Raw genomic sequence first — 20582 nt, forward strand, 5'->3', positions numbered from 1 at the left:
ATACAGGCACAGAACAAAGAAAGCTTACAATGTAAATGCTAGAAGCATCAAAGCTAAATTCATTGAAAACTATTAAATAAACACAACAAAGAATATATTATGAGAAAGAATTTCAAATAGGTAGAAGATGATAAATGTGACCTTTCCATCATCCATTTGTAGGATTTTATAACACAGAAGGTGGCTGAAGAGCTAACGCTTTAGACTTACTAATCACATGGTGAACACCATCTCATTCAACTCCCATATTTGCTTCTATTCTATTCCTTTTCCAGTGATACCTCGTTTATGTGAGGCTTTAAGAAACCAGACTCATGTTAACAAAACATATTTTAACATTTACAATCAAATATATCCTGAAAGCTTTTGTTCTTCAAAGTTCGGAAGCGGAGACACTCAAACTAATGATTATCCTGAAGTGATCAGCTGCCATCATGTCTGATCTCAGCTAAAAGTTAGTAATGAGCTGCAAAGCATTCATGCCATATATTGGTCTGCACACAGTAGAAGGTAAAGTACGTGTTTATACAAAATATAAAGATTAATATATGAACATCCCTTTAACCTGTCCCAGGTCAAGAGTAGGACAACGAATTAATGACTTGGCATTTGTTAAGATGAGGGTTTGGGAACTCATTAACCACCCATCTACCAAAAACTCTGCTCCAAGGTAAGAGATAGAAATGATCTGCACCAATTAAACAGCATGATTTAATGTGAGGATAGATTTTGTCATAGAGCTCAGACTTTTATCCCCCATGGAGACCTTTTGAAAATGTTCACAAAATTGTCTCTGTATCTAGATCACAGATTACACTCAAGCACAATTTGCAATATTTTAAAAATACTTCAGAAGTAACAAATAGCAGTAACAGAGCCACTTTTAAGTGAGAATTTAATGGAACAAGCCAGTTCTGTATCTACAATTTTCAGCTATGTCTCTCGCTACCTGCCTCTCACTTATTTTGTGCTCAATCATGCACACCTATGAAAGAGGTCGTGGGAAGATAAAACACCTGTGTACTCTAGATTTAGAGGACTGATTTATCTTCATGGGACACATTTACCTTGTATCACTTCTTGATTCCTCTCTTCCCAATTTTGTTCTCATTGTGGAAACACACACACACACACAAAAAAGTCACTATCATGAATCAGGGCTTCCGTTATTCTTTCAGAAATCGTTTTTGTCTCAAAACCAGAAATTATTTCCTAACTTACTTTCAAGGCTACGTTTTCCTCATTTTGAACCCAGACACTGTAGAGTACAGTGGTATTCATTTGATTCAATTCTGTTTCTTTACTCACAGACAGCCAATCTTAAGACTTTGAATCCCTGTGCTTTCCAAGTTACTTCTTATCAGCTGACCCACAGTTATTGACTAAGGGAAGATTCCTATCCCATTCCAGCTGTGAAGTAAAACAAAGTAGTTAATTATCTCATGTTTGCTTATTCCCCTCTCTCTTCTCTTCTAGAGACACATAAAATTATATCATCCCCAGAAAACATTCCAGCCACAAAAATTAGTTTCTACTGATGTATATGCTTTGTGATTTACAAATTGGTTTCTATTCTTTCATCTATCTTACTCCAAAAAGAGCTTTCCTGGTTCCTTAGTTTTCTTTGAATGAATGGTTGTCCACCAGCTGCCAAGCTATTAATTTAGAAAAATCTGAGTAGAATTTTCTATATGATATCTCTTCAGTGACTGGTTTCCCATCAAAATAGCACTTCAGTGGGTTTGAAGTGCTTTGTGCAACATTTCGAAGTAGGTGGCACGATCTGTTCACACACTTTGCAATTTTATTACACAAGGCCCTCTTATGCAAGCAGTCTTTTAGATTGCTTGAATTTCCAAATCCATGAATACAAGAAAAGATTCCAAATAAAATGGAAATATGGAAATATAGCATAGCCTATGAGCAATCATCATGGGTTTTAAGCATTTTTTCATGACTGAACACAATCAGCGTATTTTTTTACTGCACATGAACATATACTTTATATGCTCCTGGTTTCTCCCTCTGGTCAATATACAGTCAAAAATCTTCATTAATTATTTCACTAATCATTCACTGTCATTCCCAGCATTTATGGTTTACATGGTCATTCTTCCGAGTCTATTGAGATCTACAATTGTCTTAGTGTCTTTGTTTCAAATCATTTTTTATTTAGTACAAAATATGGACATGGCCTAAATGGGACAATAAAAGAATAATCAAAATGGACAGTCTGTCTTGTCTTTGTGTTATGACCTGTTTGCTCGATTCTTATAAATCTACATAATGTCATTTTCAAAAGGCACTTTCTATACAGCAAAAGGGAAAAATCACCATGTGAATAAAATCACATCCATTAGTGTATAAAATTCTGCTATAGTCTGCTGATGAAACTATCAAAAATTATACAAGTGTATTTAATCACAGTAAACTGTAATCATTAGTATAGCCAGTATGTATGAAAATCTGGTTCAGTTATTTTCAATTGCAATCAGGACCCCAATACACTTAAAACTACATTTGGCATATGAATCTGGCAAGGTCAAGCTCTGGTTTCATGTATACCAATAATGAATCCAATTAAGTCTTGAAAAGGACTTGTTAATCTACTGTGTATGGAACGTTAGCTGCCTGGAAGGTACGAAGGAGTAGGTAATGAGAAAACTGCCAAAAAGGGTAACAAAAAGACCCTTTTAAAATATTCTTGCACATATTCTTGGACATGTAAGTAAGCAAACAAAGTGACAGTGGTGGAGTAAAAACAGAAGCTAAACATTCAATGGTTGGTATAATTTTAATTAGCTGTAAAGGAAAACCATTGAGGCGCTATTGTTCATGAAAGCTTGCGGACTTCTTCCTCCAAAAGATAAGATAAGAATGTTTTGGAAACTTCAGATTAACACTGCACAGCTGCTGCTAGGACCTGAATTTATTGGTAACAGCGACTGCTGAGGTTCTTCTCTCCATCAAGACAGGGCTGAGGAAAGCCTTTAGCAGAGAAAGAGCAATGGGAGATTTGCTAATTAGGAGAAGTAATAGATATCCACCCTTTTATTAAAGGGAAAGCTTGAGTGGACAGAACAAAGGGAAAGGAAGAAAGGAGGCAGAAAACGGGAATAAGAGTTGAAAAATGACAATGAAAAGCATGAAGCAGAAAGAGGCAGCAGCATAACCTGCTTCACAGCAAGATACAGAGAAAAGCAATGAATAGGCAACTTGGGAACGTTGCTGTCTATTCCTCTCCATGTGTGGTCCCCAACTGTTTGTGATGTTGGGAAAAAATAGGGTATAATGAAAACAGAGCTGGAAGGCATTAGCTGATAGAAATCTCATACTCTTATACTTTAAAGCGATAAACAGAACATTTGACTGTTTGCAATGAGGACAGGAGGTGCAAGAGAGTGTAGCAGCATTCTAACATATGTTATAGTATTGCTCATATATCTGAGTCTTGGCAAACACTAGGAGGTAATCTATAAGAAGATACTAACAGCCTGTGCATTAACACTACATGGTAACTTAACATCAGAAAAGGGAACAAGGGTGGTAAAGTAACATTATCCCTAAGAATAGCAGAAATAGAAATACGTGAGTATGGCCATAGCATATCAGTAAGAGACCAAAACCCTTTGTTGGTTGATGAAAAAATGTAACATAAAATTTAAATTATATGAGTATTTCAGAATTATTTCTTACATGCTCCATCACCTGGCCATGACTACTAGAGCATTTCTTCTTGCCCTCTTTCTACGGGATAGAGGTATTTCAGCTGCTTCTACATTTCCATACTCCCTAGACTGAGCCCTTAAAGATCCACTCTTATAGCACCTGCATTGTCTTCTAATTTTGCCTGAGCTTTGAGTTTAAGTATCTGCACGTTTACACCAAGCCTCTCAGAGCCACAACAATTTGACATCTGATAGAAGTCCACAGGCAAAATGACTGCCCCAACTGCAAAACAGGGAAAGATGCTGAAGTAAGGTTCCTGTGGGTAAGCTACTCCGTCCACTTCTTCACATGATGTTTAGATGATCAGGGTAGCAAACTGCTTGTTGTTTTATGGTGATAGTCCTTCCTCACCATTATATTCTGTATAATACCCATTCTGATGATCGAGTGCCCCATTGCTTGAGATAAGGATTTATTTGCCCTCAGATTCTAAAGGACCTCATACCTCTTATCTATCATGTGAGGACACCTTAGATACATATTTACAATCTGTGTGTTTATAGGACCAATAAAACTTATAAAGTCACTGATTTTTGAGATAAATTATAATTTCTTCTACTACAAATCCCTGATTAGCTCCAGCTTTGACTATCAGATTATTCTTGGGTATCACAGACTCACAAGCAGTAACATAACGTAATAGAGATGGGCCTTCAGAGCCTTACGGATCATAAATCTGTATTGCTCTGCTGTAAAAGCATTCAATTTAGATTACGATGAAATTGTCTTTTATGTAAACTAATCCCCAAATAGATCTACTTATTACTAGGTTTAAACTGCTTCTGAAAGAAGCTGCATTAATTTAACACTGTGCTCAGATTTGGTGAGAATGACTGAAATCAGCTAATAAGTAATTAACTAATGCAGTATGAAACCTACTAACATAGTCTAGCCGGAAATACAACAAAGAAAAGAGGTGAGACTCCAAGAAATAACCACATGTTGTGTTATACTGGAACACATCAGCAGCAGAACTAAGGAATATACATCGCATACCGTGGAACAGCGTGACTGTTGTAAAGCAATTAACATTTATTTACCTTGTTCATATAAATGTCATGTAAAGAACTGGTGAACGCAGTTTACCCACATAAACGTTCTTATTGATGCACCTTTCCCTCCTGACATCCGCAACAAGTGTCTTAGCTAGCTAGACTGTACAGAATTCTTAATTTTAACAGAAATGCAGCAATTTAAACTAATTTCACTACTCTTCTACTACAAAATGAAAATTAATCGTAAACACAGACTAAGTTGCTGGAAAACATCATTGTCATTCTTATATTTGGTCAACTAAGTAAATCACGTGGTATTAACTGAGGTCTAACACTGACTCTTGAGTGTGGCCCCAGCTCTGCAAAAGTAATGTAAGCAGGACTTCAAAGAATATTTACTTATTTATTCCTGTGAGATCAAATGACTACCAGAAGAGCTGTCCTCCTTTATTAGGAAACATGACATCAGAAGGCTTAGCAGGAAAACCTGCCCATCCTATGGAAACTTCACTTACGCCAAGATGAATGGAATATTCCACAATTGTCTTAACACAAGTTGTGCAGTGACAGAGATTGCATAACATCCTTAAGAAATCTAGCCATTATGACACCCACCTAGGGAGTTAATGGCCGAGTACTCATTTGAAAAAGGTTCTGGTCACTTTAATGACATCAAATAATCCAAAATACAAAGAATGTCCTGTTTTATTGAATAAGTTACAATATTCCTTGAACAGAAGTGGAAATCATTCCCACTTTCCATTGTAACACCTGTAGAATCTCTCCTTCTCTAAATGAGAATTTTTAGACACTATTATCCCAAAGGATAGCTACACAGACATTACGTGTGGAAGAAGACTACTTACTACTCATCATTCTTCTTACTGAAACATTTCACATTGAAGAGTAACAGGATAAAACACATTAACATGGAGTTGAATTTCTAGTGTCGGCATCAGTTCTGGATGACTGGGTCCAGTTCTCATTTGCTTGCTCTGTGTCCTTTCAAACCTTATGGGTTGCTCAACTTCACGAAGGGTGGACAGTACCAAGTTCAGCATTACTTACTGCTGTCAGGTTACAGCAAGGAAATCAGACCCAGGAAATCTCAGGCCTATTTGTCCTCAAAGACAGTTAGGTTTTATAAAGCAGATCCCCTCACCCTGGGCAACTAGGCTTTAACTGCATACTAATGCATGAGAATATTTGTTGTTTCCTATTCCATAAGAGTTTCATACTTCATATGGTTATGAAGCTTAGTGAAGCTCTCCACCAGGCTTCTTCAAAAAGAGCTCTTTAATTAGTATTTCTCATCAGCTGACTAAAAAGCACAGGTTTACCATAAGAGAGGACTGAATTGACATGAAGGCTTCTCTCTACTGCCAGGAGAGAGGCAGGCACTCAACCACGTAGTGGCACAAGCTTCCCCAGCGGTGGATGGTACAAAGAATTACTCTACCCATCACATTCTGGAATATTCTTTGCAAATTCTCCCTATCCAGGTATATATGACAATTTCTTTTGGGTTTTGATCATGTATGGGAGAAAGCGAGAAATCCCCTAGTTTGGAAGAGAAGGGTTAAGATTGACAACAATACAGCAGAAGCAACATTTTACAGTTAATGCAGAAGTTGCACTTTCATACAATGGCAGACATGGACATGATTATTCATATTGTGCTCCTGTATGCCCTCTTGGAGATTTCATCACAACTTTAAAATTTATCTCGATTCTGGCAGAATTGTGGGTTTTATCTTCCTCCAAATCTGAGATAAGTCCAAGTAATAAAACAACAATTCTACCAAGGCTGCAGTTTATAATTTTCAAATAAGTGTTAAATATTTTTTTAACTAGAATTATTTGCACAATTTCGTCTTAAAAAAACATAACTGACATGTATGTTTATATTTCTGCTCAGGTTGAATAACACACAGCTTTCAAACAGATATACATAGTAAGTGTAATTCTTCATCATGCATTTAAATCAAAGTCAATGGTAGGATGGATTTGGCTTGCCAGCTTGGTAATTATTACAGATATTACAGTGATGGATGATGATGCTAAGTGCTACTGTAGCTTGAGGACTGGTTAAATTACAAAGTATATACTTACTGTTGACAAAAATAGGATGACATAGTTCCCCATATGCCTTTTTTTTTTTTCTATTTGTAGTTAGACTTTGATTTTGCATTACTGGCCAGAAGAATAGCAGGCCATTTGTACACAATTATTGCTGTAAACAGATTGAGAATGTTCAAATATTCCAGAGAAACAGCTACTGCATGTGTACAGAGCAGCTCAGCAGTGCACACATGAAAAATCTAAATGGAGAACTTAGCACATGTTCATGTCATTTGCAATACTCAGCATGCGCTGTAGAAATGGCCTATGAATCCACACTGAAATTTAATGTGAACAAGACGCATCAAGCTGAGTATACATCCACAAGTCACGTACGAAGTGCTTATTCATGTATTTCTGCCTGGGAATTCCCAGGCAAAAAACACAGGAGCCATAAGCAATGGCTCCTATTAAGATTGTAATCTGGGTTTATAGTTTTTTGAATTTTATTGATTAGTATGACTATACCAAAACACTGTGAAGTATGGTCTCATTATACTTTAATTTTTCAAATACACAAATCTTCATCTAAATTTACTGCAAAACGGAAAATCTCAGCCCAGTAATTTTTTCCCTTGTGCATTTAAGGTATTGTTGCATAAACTTACAACATGCTGGTTAAAAAAACAAACGAAATACTATGACTAACTAATAATTCAAGAAATAATGTTTGTTGGAAATATCATGATTCTTTGAATAAACATCAGAATGCAGAAGAAAAAAAATGTTTTCAAAATATCAAGCCTTTCCAATGAGTTTCACCAAACACTTCATGAAACATCTATTCTTGAATGCTTTGCAAATGCTCCATTAACGCTGGAAGCTCTAAACACACCGAGAATGAAATGAAGGCTGAATATTGTGAATCACCATTCCCCATCACTGACAGAGTAACGAATTATTGCGAGCAACCACAAAGCAGGCACCGTCTTGGACAAGCAAATTTCTGAGCGAAGTGCTGAAAAGGTTTGACTGCCATCTACAGATAACAGTGATTAGTGCACCGGTAGCAACCGAAAAAAAAAAAAAATACTACAAGCCTAATAAACATCCAGTGCAGCTATTAGAGAAAACCTAACTATTCATGTATGTAGAAAACAGGAGAGATAACCTGTAAAGCTTCTTACATTTTTTTTTTTCTGGTAAAAATATAACTGCACACAGAAACATCAGATTCCTTAATTCTCTACAGTGGTTTGAGATCTAATAGGTGAAAATCCAGTGTCTTACTACTGCCTAAATGTTATTAGATAAAAATACAAAGTACTAATACTTTCCTTGTATTTAAATTAAGGAATTATTAAGTGTTGATTTTCATGTGTAAGTTCTCAGTTTAAACTGTTCTCAATAACTCATTTCTTACAGAGTCATCAGTTAGCAAAACCACAAAACTTTTAATTGCATTGTAAGTATCTAATCACATGTATACTGTCCAAATACTTGTAGGCGGGTATAGCTGTACAAACATCTTCTATTTAGGGTTTTCTGTTAAACTTATGTTTCCTAATCAGGCTAGCTCTCTCTAGGCAGAACATATGCCAACGTATCACAACACAAGTTAACTGTATAAAGATTTTCCTTCAGCTGTTCAGAACAGCCAGCACAGTAGTTCAGTTCACTCTTGTCAAACATATCCCTTCTCTTTCACTCTGCCTTAAAGCCACTTTCTATTCTCCAACAGCTGCGGCCAGGCTGTCTGTACTTCCTCTCCAAGCTAGCTAACTGCCTAAACAGTTACCCAATAAAATCCTCTTTCAAAAGTCTTTTTTTTTTAAACTTGCAGAATAATTGCACAGCAAAAAGAAAAGAGATCAGGAGAGCCATGGATTTTAGGGGTTGAGCATAAATAACAAAAGGACTTAGAACCATTCTAAATAGTATCTCTATAATTAAGCTAAATTACTATATTTACACACCACATGAAACTCTTCTCAAGAATTATTCTTCACACATCAGTATTTCCTATAAAAGCTCAAACATGGTGTATTTAAACAAAAACCAGCTAGAGACAGAAAAGCCTGTGGGCCCAAGCTGGAGTTCACTTTCTCATTTTTAAAGCCCTTCAGCAGCTAGAACAAGCACGGTATTCCCGTACCAGATATCTGACTTCTCAGTATTACCTTTCTACATGTCCTGGTTTTGGCTGGGACACACTTGTGGGTTTTTTTTTAGCAGCTGGAAGAGCTCTGCATCTTGGATTTAGTTTGGAGTTTGTTATGAGAAGAATGTTGATAACGCACTGATGTTGATAGTTGGGGCTGTGACATCAAGGGCCTTCAGCTTGCCGTGTTCTTGCCGGTGTGCAGGAGCACAACAGGCTGGGGGGACAAAAGGCCCATAACTCCCCTTGTAATTTGAATTTAGACTTAGGATTGAGGGCCAAACTGGCCAGTGAAGTATTCCATATGATGCAGTGTCATGTCCAGTATAGAGATGAGAGTTGACTGGACAGCTGGGAACTGTCTTCTGAGGTTTTTCTTGGACTCTCAGTCTCTCAGTGTTCTCTCTCTCTCTCATTCTCTTTTACTCCCAATACCACTCATCCAGGATTGTGGTATTGGGACTTATCTCTTTCGGAATCATTTGCCGGGACAGCACAGGCGTTGGTCACCAGATGGTGAGCAATTACACTGTGCATCACTTGTTTGTATATATTATTATCATTACATATATAGATTCATATATTATTGTTATTTTATCATTATTACTTTTAGTTCTATAGTGTTATTAAATTGTTCTTATCTCAACCCACGAGTCTCCTTCCTTTTTCCCTTTAATTTTCTTCCCCATTCCCTGGGGGTGGGCGAGGGCAAGCAAGCAGTTGCAGGGTGTTTAGTTGCCAGCCGCACTAAACCACAACATTACATGAAGAAGAAAAGGCAATAATGGCATTTTTATGCTTCTATACCTTAGTAGAAAATCTTTTCTATCTTAATCTGTTACCTTCTGTAATCTTTTCCTGCATTAATGGTTCTCACTTTTCTCCACCCATGAAGTACATGCTTTTCAGATAGTTTTTATTTAATATAGTTTCACTAATTCTCAAAACTGATTCTACTTGTGAGAAGAAAAATTAAAAAACAAAGACATTCAAACCCTCCCTTCTTGCTTAAAATGCTCTCTAGAGATCAGCATAAAAATGAGATAAGATGCCTTTATGTCAGGGCATTGAGTGCCTGAATATACCTTAATGGTCCTGATCAGTCCCAACAGGAGTGTCTGCCTACACCCTCTGCTCCAAGGCCCAGCAGCTCTATTTAAATTCAGCCCTGGGATGCTAGTCTCTACTAAGCTTATCTCCAGCCATCCCCATGCCCATGCCCATGTCCATGCCCAACCTGGCAAAGAAACCTAGAAGACTACAAGGGTTACTATTAGGAACCTGGAATTGTCAGCAGATAAGAACTGCTAGACATACTACTGACAATGTGCTTGCACGACAGCATATGAAAATTAAAAACTGATATGTTTATAACATTTAAATAAAGGTGTATTTAACAGAAAATGCAGCAACTTTTTCTTTTAGTTCCTACTTAGGTCAAGCTTTAAAAATGCCTTTCTTTAGGTTCTTCCGTACATATTTTGGAGAGAAGTTGTATTAGACTACTTTCATGAAAACTGAATTTCAATTGAATATGCTGTTCGAGTGAAATGTTTTCCATAGCTGTACCTGCTTTGACTATACATTCTGTGGCCAGTGTGTGTGTGGCAGCGTGACATTCATTTTGCAGCAGAGCAGCTGCAGCACTGGCCTGAGAATGGAGGGACACCATTTTAGCAGCTTGTTAAGACTTGGAATTAAAATTCTATCAGTAAATCAGAGAAAAAACGTTCAGAATATCTTCAGAAATAAGAACAATCACTAACTACTACTGCAGCTAAGTAACTCTAAGGATAACAAAGACATCTTACAAAATAATTAGACTAAAACTGAGAACCAAGGCAAGTCACACAAATAATACCTCAAAGTACAAGAAATTCTGATTTGGGATACAATTTAACATATGACTTATTTTGGGGTTTTGAGGACTTTGAACACGCAGTTAGGCCTCAACTCTTCACCTATGGTATAGATAGTTACAAAAATGACACTTTAATGCAATGTTGAAAGATGTTTCTTGTACAGGTGAGGCTGAAGTGATTCATCCCTTCTATTCAGCACTTGTGTGACCACATCTGGGTACAGTGGGATCTTCACTACAGGAAGGAAACTGACTGAACTGGAGCAAGTTCAGTCAAGGTCAGACCACAAAACATGCAGAAGACCTGGGGCTCTTCAGTCTTCAGAGTGTGGGAGAGGAAAATCTTATCACTGTTATAAATTACCCCATAGAAATGCCTAGAAATGAGGGAATCAAACTCTTCTTGCAGATTCATATTGACAGCATGAGAGACAATGGAAACAAGTTGCAACAAATTAAATTTAAACTAGATATTGGGAGACACTTTTCACAAAGGGTAGTCAAACAGTGGACCAGGTTGCCCGGAGAGCTTGTAGGTTCTCCATTGCTGAAGATGCTCAGAATTCAACTGGATAGGATCCTGAGAAATCTGGCCTAAGCTGGGCTTGCTTTGACCAGCAGATTATATCAGAAAGTTTTCAGAGGTGGCTTTCAACTAAAATTACTTAATAGGTCTGAACGTATGCAGCAGACTTAAGAGAAACATTGAGTCACCATTCCTGGAGGTATTTAAAACACATGTAAACACACTTAGGAACGTGGTTTAGTGGTGAACTTGGCAATGTCAGGTTAACAGTTGAACTCAATGATCTTAAGGGTCTTTTCCAACCTAAATGATTCTATGATTCTATGATATTAATTATATAATCAGTGTCAAAATAGCAAAACTAACTTTGCTTGAATGAATGCAGTAGTATATTCTGAAGATCTCACAGCTGAAAGATAGTTTGGCAGAAAAGGCCCTGGATGTGCTCATGGACACCAAAATGAACATAAACCAGCAACGTCCCCTTGTGGAAAAGAAGGCTGATGGCATCCTGGGTTGTATTAGGCAAAGCACTGCCAGCAGGTTGAGGGAGGTGATCCTTCCCCTCTGCTCAGCACTGGTGAGGCCACACCTGGAGTCCTGCATCCAGTTCTGGGCTCCTCAGTACAAAAGAGGCATGGATATACTGGACAGAGTCCAACGATGGGCTACCAAGATGATGAAGGTATGGAGCATCTCTCCTATGAGGAAAGGCTGAGAGAGCTGGGACTGTTCAGCCTGGAGAAGAGGAGGCTCAGGTGAATTTTATCAAAATGCATAAATACCTGTAGGGAGGATGCACAGAGGACAGTGCCAGGCTCTGTTCAGTGGTGCCCAGAAACAGGACCAGGGGCAACAGGCACACACTCAAGCACAGGAGCTTCCCTCTGAACACCAGGAAACACTTTTTTACTGTGAGGGTGACCAACCACCCGAACAAGTTGCCCAGGCAGCTTGTGGAGTCTTCATCTTTGTGAATTTTCAAGAGCCATCTGGACATGATCCTGGGCAACTGGCTCTGGGAGTCTCAGCTTGAGCAGGGGGGCTAGTCAAGAGGACCTCTAGAGATTCTTTCCTATCTCAATCATTCTGTGTGATTCTGTGTATAAATGAAGATGCTTTAATGGGTATGAAAGACATGGTAAGGAGTCCTCATAGAAAAAATGAAAGACTTCAGTGAAAAACAAAATAACTGTAAAAAGAAACAAACTTCTCTGTACTAGAAATGCAACGTATTGTCAAAGAAATGGAAAAGTATTGGACATAGAAAGAATGCAACATGGATAAGGATAGTTCCATTTCTGGGAACACAGACAATTCAACATTCACCACAAAGGAAAAGTAGAAGAAGCTTTTGCAAAATCTATCATTAGACTGTAAAAAATGCTGCAAAGCTCTCAGTAGTCTTGTTTTGTACAATCTTGACACATTACCATACTCAAGCCCTTACCTGTGTTATGATGTGTGTCCCAAATTAAGTATGCACATTTGCACACCCATAGCCATGCACGTTACAGGTCCCTGGAACAAACTAGCTTTCTGTGTAACTACACAGAACTATTAAAAAACATTAAGTATATGTTTCAAAAGTCAAGAACTGAGATGTCAAAATACTTTTTCACCCTAAGATGCAAGAAACCTGCTGGCATCCAGTGATATCTAGAAGTGCCGTGAGGACCTTTCCTGATCCTTCTATTTTAAGTCCAGTTGTGTGATGAACATTATCGATGCGCTCCATTATACAACAAAGAACCGTATCATGAGGTAACATGAATAAAATATACTAACCATGGCAATAAACAAAAGTTTGTCTAAGACATATGTCAGTTGCCAAACGTCTACAGGTATTGTTTCAACTATCTATAGAGTATGACACATTCCTACAAGCATCTGCCTGCTAATATGCTTAAATTCGCTCAGCATCCCTGCCTTCAGCATTTTTTCAAATTCGTATTTACATCATCTTTAGAGCATTAAAAAGTTACATAAAATCTCCTTCTTAAGGAATCTTTCCATAAAGTAATTTTAAGGTTCTTGAGGTTATTCATACCTTTCCATTTCATGAGATGTACCGAAGCTGAGAAAGTTATATTTTACAGGACAGAGAGACATATTCTCCTTTTATATAGTCCTTTGGTTTTCTGACATTCTATTACCTACTACTTGAACCAACTTGAGAGAAATAGGAAGACTTTCCACAATTTATTCTTTTTTATTATTTAAATTTTTCATAACTATACCTTCCCACAAATAAAAGTGCAAAAGAGCTTTCAGCATCTACTACTCAAAATAAACTTTTCCTACGGAATTTATAATTACTGACATTAATCCATTTAATAAATAATGATGTTAATGATGGAACTCTTTCCTCTCAATTATATACCCCATCATCAAAGCATTGATTATCCTACATACAGGACTATCTTCTCATATGGCTAGATCATCCATAAATTTTCTCTAAATATTTTCAGAAAAGGTATAATTTCAATTGAATTCCCAACATAGGATATTGAATTGGATTAATTATAAGCATCACATCTTGAAATTTTGCATTTTCTAAAAATCTTTACATTGTGGAAAAGAAAAGAAGGTGTTCAGACATGCCATGGAAATGAGGAAAAGGAAAGTAAAGACTTACTTAATTTATGCTTAGAGACTTCAGCCTTTTTTCTTACCTGAGTGCCCAAACAAGCAACCATCATGTGAGTGAGAAGTTTAGCTGCAAACATTGCACATCTGGTGCAGAAAAGGTGGGAGATAATAGCCAAAATGAAACCTACACAGAAATTAAAAAAAAAAAAAAACAGAACATTTAAAGCTTAGGGTTATGAACTATGCTGTGATCATTCATTGATTTATTACCAAAGTACTAACATCTATTTAACTTTTCTATTTAACTTTTCACTGGGCTTAGGAGCTAAAATAATTGCATAATGTAAACAAGTCATTTTTGCAAATTTTTTTTTTAATTTCTGAATGATATGAATTATTATCATAATGGTTAAACATAAAGCAAAGGTAACTCTTCAGTGTCCATATTACTTCATGCAAAAATGCTTTTAGAAACAAATAAAAAATTGGATCCAGCTGGGTAGCATTGTTTTAGGAGATATCCAGTCTCCCATTTCATCTACATTTAGTGCAGAAATCTATTATAGCAGTACTCATAAAAATAACACCCTTTTCTATTTCACTAATTCACTGTGAACATCAACAGAACAGAAATGGGAACGGCCTCTTACGTATCAGTAGGTAGTTCTTGGAAGAAGGACCCTGGGAATGCTGAGCCACTAAGGAAAACACCGCTAAATCTCATGCAGAGTTATTTGTTCGTGCAATTCCACACCCCAGGAAGGGCAGGAATTTGGATACTTAAGGCAGATCTTTTATTCTCTCTTGAGACAGACTGATTGCTCAAGTACAAGTACTTGTAAGGTATGAATAAAATAAATCATTGCAGAAATAATTATTTCTAAACCTTTCAAAAATTAGCTAGTGATATTTATACAACTATTTACATAACAAAGCTTGGGAAAAATATTCTATTTCACTCTACTGTGCTATTTTTTAATATTTTTTTTTATTCTTCAAACCTAGGTGGAGATGTTAGAGAAATAACCAATATTCTCATAGCTCTTAAATCTAAAGCAATTTGTTTCTGAATAGATTTAAATTTATATAATCACATAAGGAAACATCTTCGATCAGCCAAAGAAGCCAAAAGTTACTGCAGTTACATTCATGGCAAACCCTTAACCAGGCTACATTTTTCTAATTTTTAAAATATATTCTTATGACACATGACTACAGTAAATGACTAGTGCTGAACAAGGATCTACAGGTCTTTATTGCTTCCAGCTCAGCAAAATATTCCTTTCAGCTTCAGTTTCAACAGCATATTGGCTTACTTTGTATTGTTTTTTTCTTCAGCTTCTATAGCATTTGGCATTGTATGGCATAAATGTCTCATCAATTTGTTTTTAATGTAAACCAGTAATTACATTTGTTTATTACAGTTTCTCTTTTTTTTTTACTTATACTAACACAACCTAAGTTAGAAGCCTACCTGTATTTTAAAATCTGCTTATTTTTATCTGCTAAAAAATTCTTTCATTATTGTTAAACAAAACAATCAATTTGTATGAAGTAGGTGAAAACCAGAGGGTTTTCTTCACTTTCTTCACCTTTTTTTTTTTAATGACTGAGTTTTTAAAACAATTAAGGGGACTAGCTTTAGCTTCTTAGGACAGTTTGCTGGGAGGGAATAAATAGAGAATTTACCTGCTTTCACTTTTTCTGTTACTTATGCAGCAATGATTTAGTATAGAAGTCATAAATCTCACAAGGAGCAGATCCAGAACCCCATTTAAGAGCCTTAAGTTTAGACGACGAATCCTTTTAGCATGTTTTTTTAGCAAACCCATTACTCTTAGGTTCCTGCTTGCACAGTGCTTATCAACACAAGAAAAAAAACTTACTTTCATCTGGGCTTGCCTGCAACGTAACAGTGAACTGACTGCAGTATGAAAAGTGTAATTTCTATCTCTTTCAGAAGCCAAGCAGAGTTTAAAACTTAGATCTCCCACTTTCTGTCTGATGCTTTGGGACTTCTGGAAATGCTATTGTAGCTGTCAATGAAGTGAGTCATGATACTCATAGGTATCTGATACTCATACTCTTGGGCTTCTCCCAGGATGCTAGGTAGCAGTTAGGCAGCAGGGGGTAATGGAGCTCTACACGCATGACATGGAATCTATCTCCCTCAAGTTATCACTTTTGAGTATAAATTGTCAACTAAAATCATCAAAGAGCTCTCATGCCAGGTAGAAAAGTGTCTGAAAGATTTGACAAAGAGGACGTGTACTGCTGCTAGAGACACAGGTGAATTTTAGGATTCTTAAGTTTCTTTTCCCAAATGAATGACATATTTTTTGTATGTTCAGTAAAACATCACAAGGAAACATTTCTCTTTGCTGGACTGTTTTTTCCAGTGGCAGAACTTGTCAGTGTGCCAATATCAGAGCAGACGGCAACTTTAACAGCATGAATCCTCCAATACTCCTTCAAATATAAAGATTGTCATCAGCTACTAAAATTGCTAAAAATCAATCAGTCTTACTGGTCACCAGTTGTTATTAATGAGAAAACTGTCTTAAAACAACTGACCTGAAATGCAGATGAATCCAGAAGAGAAAAAAGCCTCATTGTATGAAGACAAGTTATCTGTTTGGGCATAAACAGCATAAATGGACATATGAGAACAAGAGCATTCCACGTAGTCGGACGTGTCATCAACCACTTTACAGAACTCGCTATCAGACAGCCAGCTGCAAACCAAAAGATTCACAATGTTAGAAACGGACTCGTGTAATTTACATGGTAAGCAGGCTTGAAAATTGTTGTTGTGTCTTTGAAATACCAAGTTTTTGGAACGATTGCTTAGGTGTAATCTTTCAGAATAGCACATTTACATGCAATCAAAATACTGTTGATAGCTTTGTTTTTACTTTTATGATTAAAAAAATGTAAATATATGATAACGAACATACATAATTTTTGTGGCCATGTTTTTAAAACTTCTGCAAGATTTACAAGTTTGTCTGACTTCAAATAGTTTGTTACTTAACTTGCACAACACCTTACTCCATTATGGAGAACACTGCATTTTACACTACTATGTGTTGTTTTGAACCTAAAATTAATGTTTTGTTTTCTATCAGTACTGCTGAACTGATTTTTAAAAAAAGGATACTACAGATGACATCCTAAGCCATTTCTAGTGGAAATCACACCTGCTCTGTGATGCAGGGTCTAGGTAAAAGGACAGTGTATAGACAAATTCTGCTGTGTCTCCTTTCTGAAGGGGAACAGTTTATATCAGTGACAGACTGGTCTAATCCAGTTGATCTAATGAAATAATATCTAAATCAACTAGATCTCAGCAAGATTCACAACATAATTCTCTCCAAATTCATTTATACTGCGTGAACAGGAAAGACACAGGCTAATCAAATAACAGGGCACTGAAGAGCATAACAGAAAACTTTATTCCATGGTTTGCAATGGCATGAGTAGCAACAAAAATGGAAAATCATCAGCAGTTCACCATTTCTTCTAAAAACCAGGAGACACCAACTTAAGCTAGTAGCAGCAGTATTCAAATCAAAGAACAGGAGATGGCTTTTCTGTCAAAAAGTAATAGCCCTATAGAGATCATGGTCAAAAGATGTGTTAAAATTCTGGATGGTGCAAGGAAAGACTAGACAAGTTTGTGGCAGACAAATCACTTCGGGTATGGAACACGCAAAATCACAATCAGCTCATGGAGTCACTGGAGAGTATAGTATTAGGGAAACTGCTATTTGTGCTTGTCATGATCTTACTTTTCCCTGGGCATTTACTTTTAGCCACTACTGGAGACATTTTACTGGTCTAGATAAATCCCTAGTCTGCCCTTTAACAGTTTTGGGGTTTTTTGTTCACTTACACAGGGTCTTTCACAGACCCCAAGAAATGAGTGGATACCTTGAGGGAAGAGATGCCATCCAGAGGGACCTTGACAGCCTTGAGTAGTGGGCCAGTGCTAACTGCATGAGCTTCAACAAGTCAAAATGCAAGGTCCTTCACCTGAGTTGAGCCAATCCTAGACACAAATACAAACCGGGCACAGAGTGGGTTGAGAGTAGCCCTGAAGAGAAGGATTTGGGGGTGTTTATAGATGAGAAGCTCAACATGAGCCAGCAGTGCACTCATGCGGCCCAGAAGGCCAACCGCATCCTGGGATGTATCAAGAGAAGCGTGGTCAGCAGGTCAAGAGAGGTGATTCTCCGCCTTTACTCTGCTCTTGTGAGACCCCACCTCAAATATTGAGTCCAGTTCTGGTGTCCCCACCATAAGAGAGACATAGATTTGTTGGAGCGTGTTCAGAGGAGGGCCACAAAGATGATCCAGGAGCTGGAGCACCTCTGCTACGAGGACAGGTTGCGGGAGCTGGGATTGTTCAGCCTTGAAAAGAGAAGACTTCAGGGGGGATCTAATAGCTGCCTTCCAATACCTGAAAGGAACCTACAGGAAGGCTGGGGAGGGACTTTTTACAAGAGTGTCCGCTGATAGGACAAGGGGAAATGGGTTTGAGTTGAAGGAGAACAGATTTAGATTAGATCTTAGGAAGAAATTCTTCAGTACAAGGGTGGTAAGACTTCGGAATAAATTGCCCAGAGAAGTTGTGGATGCCCCCTCCCTGGAGGTGTTCAAGGCCAGGTTGGACGGAGCCTTGAGTAACCTGGTCTAGTTGAGAGGCGTCCCTGCCCATAACAGGGAGGTTGGATTAGATGATCTCTGAGGTCTCTTCCAGCCTATGCCATTCTATGATTCTATGATAGGGGGGAATGGGTATGGGAGGGGGGGAATATCAAGAATGATAAAGATATGCTGAAAGTACCTGTAGAACAGAAGAAGGGAATTCTAGCCGCTCCAGCCAGGAAGTCAGATTCATCTGGGGCCCAACTTAAATGCCTTCATGCCAATGCGCACAGCATGGGGAATAAGCAAGAGGAGTTAGAACTGTATGCGCGCCTGTTGGGATATGATCTTATTGGCATCACGGAGACATGGTGGGATGACTTCTATGACTGAAGTGTCAGAATAGAAGGGTACAGGCTCTTTAGGAAGGATAGGCAGGAAAGAAGAGGAGGAGGAGTTGCCCTCTATGTCAAGGACCAGCTAGAGTGCATGGAGCTGCACCTGGGGTCTGATGAGGTCCCGACTGAGAGCTTATGGGTTAGGATTAAAGGCAGAGCAGGGACAGGGGACATAGTAGTAGGGGTCTGCTAGAGACCACGTGACCAGGAGGACTGGGTGAATGAGGCCCTCTACAGACAGATGGGAGCTGCCTCATGTTCACGAGCCCTGGTCCTCATGGGGGACTTCAGCCACCCCGGTATCTGTTGGGAGGACAACACAGCAAGGCACAGGCAATCCAGGAGGTTCCTGGAATGCATGGATGATAACTTCCTTCTCCAAGTGGTAGAGGAACCAGCGAGGAGAGGTGCTACGCTGGACCTTGTTCTCACTAACAATGAAGGGCTGGTGGGGAACGTGACGCTCAAGGACAGCCTTGGCTGCAGCGATCATGAAGGTGTAGAATTCAAGATACTTAGAGAAGCAAGGTGAGTGCATAGCAGGCTCACTACCCTGTATTTCAGGAAAGCAGACTTTGGCCTCTTCAAGGATCTCCTCGCTAGAGTACAACGGGATGAGGCCCTGGAGGGAAGAGGGGCACAAGAAAGCTGGTTAATATTCAAGGATCACCTCCTCCAAGCTCAGGAGCAGTGCATCCCAACAAAGAGAAAGTCAGGTAGGAACACCAGGAGGCCTGCATGGATGAACAAGGAGCTCCTGGACCAACTCGGGCACAAAAAGAAAGCCCATAGGGGGTTGAAGCAAGGACAGGTAGCCTGGGAAGAATACAGAGAAATTGTCCGAGCAACCAGAGATCAGGTTAGGAAAGCCAAAGCCGTGATACAGTTAAATCTAGCCAGGGGCAACAAGAAAGGCTTCTATAGATATGTCAGTGATAAAAAGAGATCTAGGGAAAATATAGGCCCTCTCTGGAAGGAAACGGGGGACCTGGCCACCCAGGATATGGAGAAGGCTGAGGTTCTCAACGACTTCTTTGCCTCAGTCTTCACTGGCAAGAGCTCTAGCGGCATGGCCCAAGTCACAGAAGGCGAAGGCAGGGACTGTGAGAATGAAGAACTGCCCACTGTAGGAGAACATCAGGTTTGAGAGCATCTAAAGAACCTGAAGGTGGACAAGTCCATGGGACCGGATGAGGTGCATCCGCAGGTCCTGAGGGAACTGGCAGATGAAGTTGCTAAGCAACTATCCATCATATTTCAGAAGTCGTGGCAATCTGGTGAAGTTCCCAATGACTGGAAAAGGGGAAACATAGCCCCATCTTTAAAAAGGGGAAAAAAGAAGACCCAGGGAACTACAGGCCAGTCAGTCTCACCTCCATGCCTGGCAAGATCATGGAGTAGATCCTCCTGGCGACTATGCTAAGGCACATAGAAAACAGGGAGGTGATTGGTGACAGCCAACATGGCTTCACTAAGGGCAAATCCTGCCTGACTAATTTGGTGGCCTTCTATGATGAGGTTACAGCATTGATGGATAGGGGAAGAGCAACTGACATCGTCTACCTGGACTTATCCAAAGCATTTGATACTGTCCCACACCACATCCTTA

General features: G+C 38.6%; 1 protein-coding gene across 1 annotated transcript in view; it reads right to left on the minus strand.

The window, feature by feature from the left end:
• Window positions 1-20582, minus strand: part of ADGRV1 (adhesion G protein-coupled receptor V1) — a 306160-nt gene that overhangs the window by 165793 nt on the left and 119785 nt on the right. The window contains exons 83-84 of the mRNA XM_086628926.1: window positions 16500-16660; window positions 14009-14109 (exon numbers count right to left, since the gene is read on the minus strand). Of these exons, the coding sequence (XP_086485052.1) occupies window positions 14009-14109; window positions 16500-16660 (262 nt within the window). The remainder of the gene's footprint in view (window positions 1-14008; window positions 14110-16499; window positions 16661-20582) is intronic.

The sequence above is a fragment of the Tauraco erythrolophus genome, chromosome Z, assembly GCF_009769465.1.
Source record: "Tauraco erythrolophus isolate bTauEry1 chromosome Z, bTauEry1.pri, whole genome shotgun sequence".
Classification (NCBI taxonomy): domain Eukaryota; kingdom Metazoa; phylum Chordata; class Aves; order Musophagiformes; family Musophagidae; genus Tauraco; species Tauraco erythrolophus.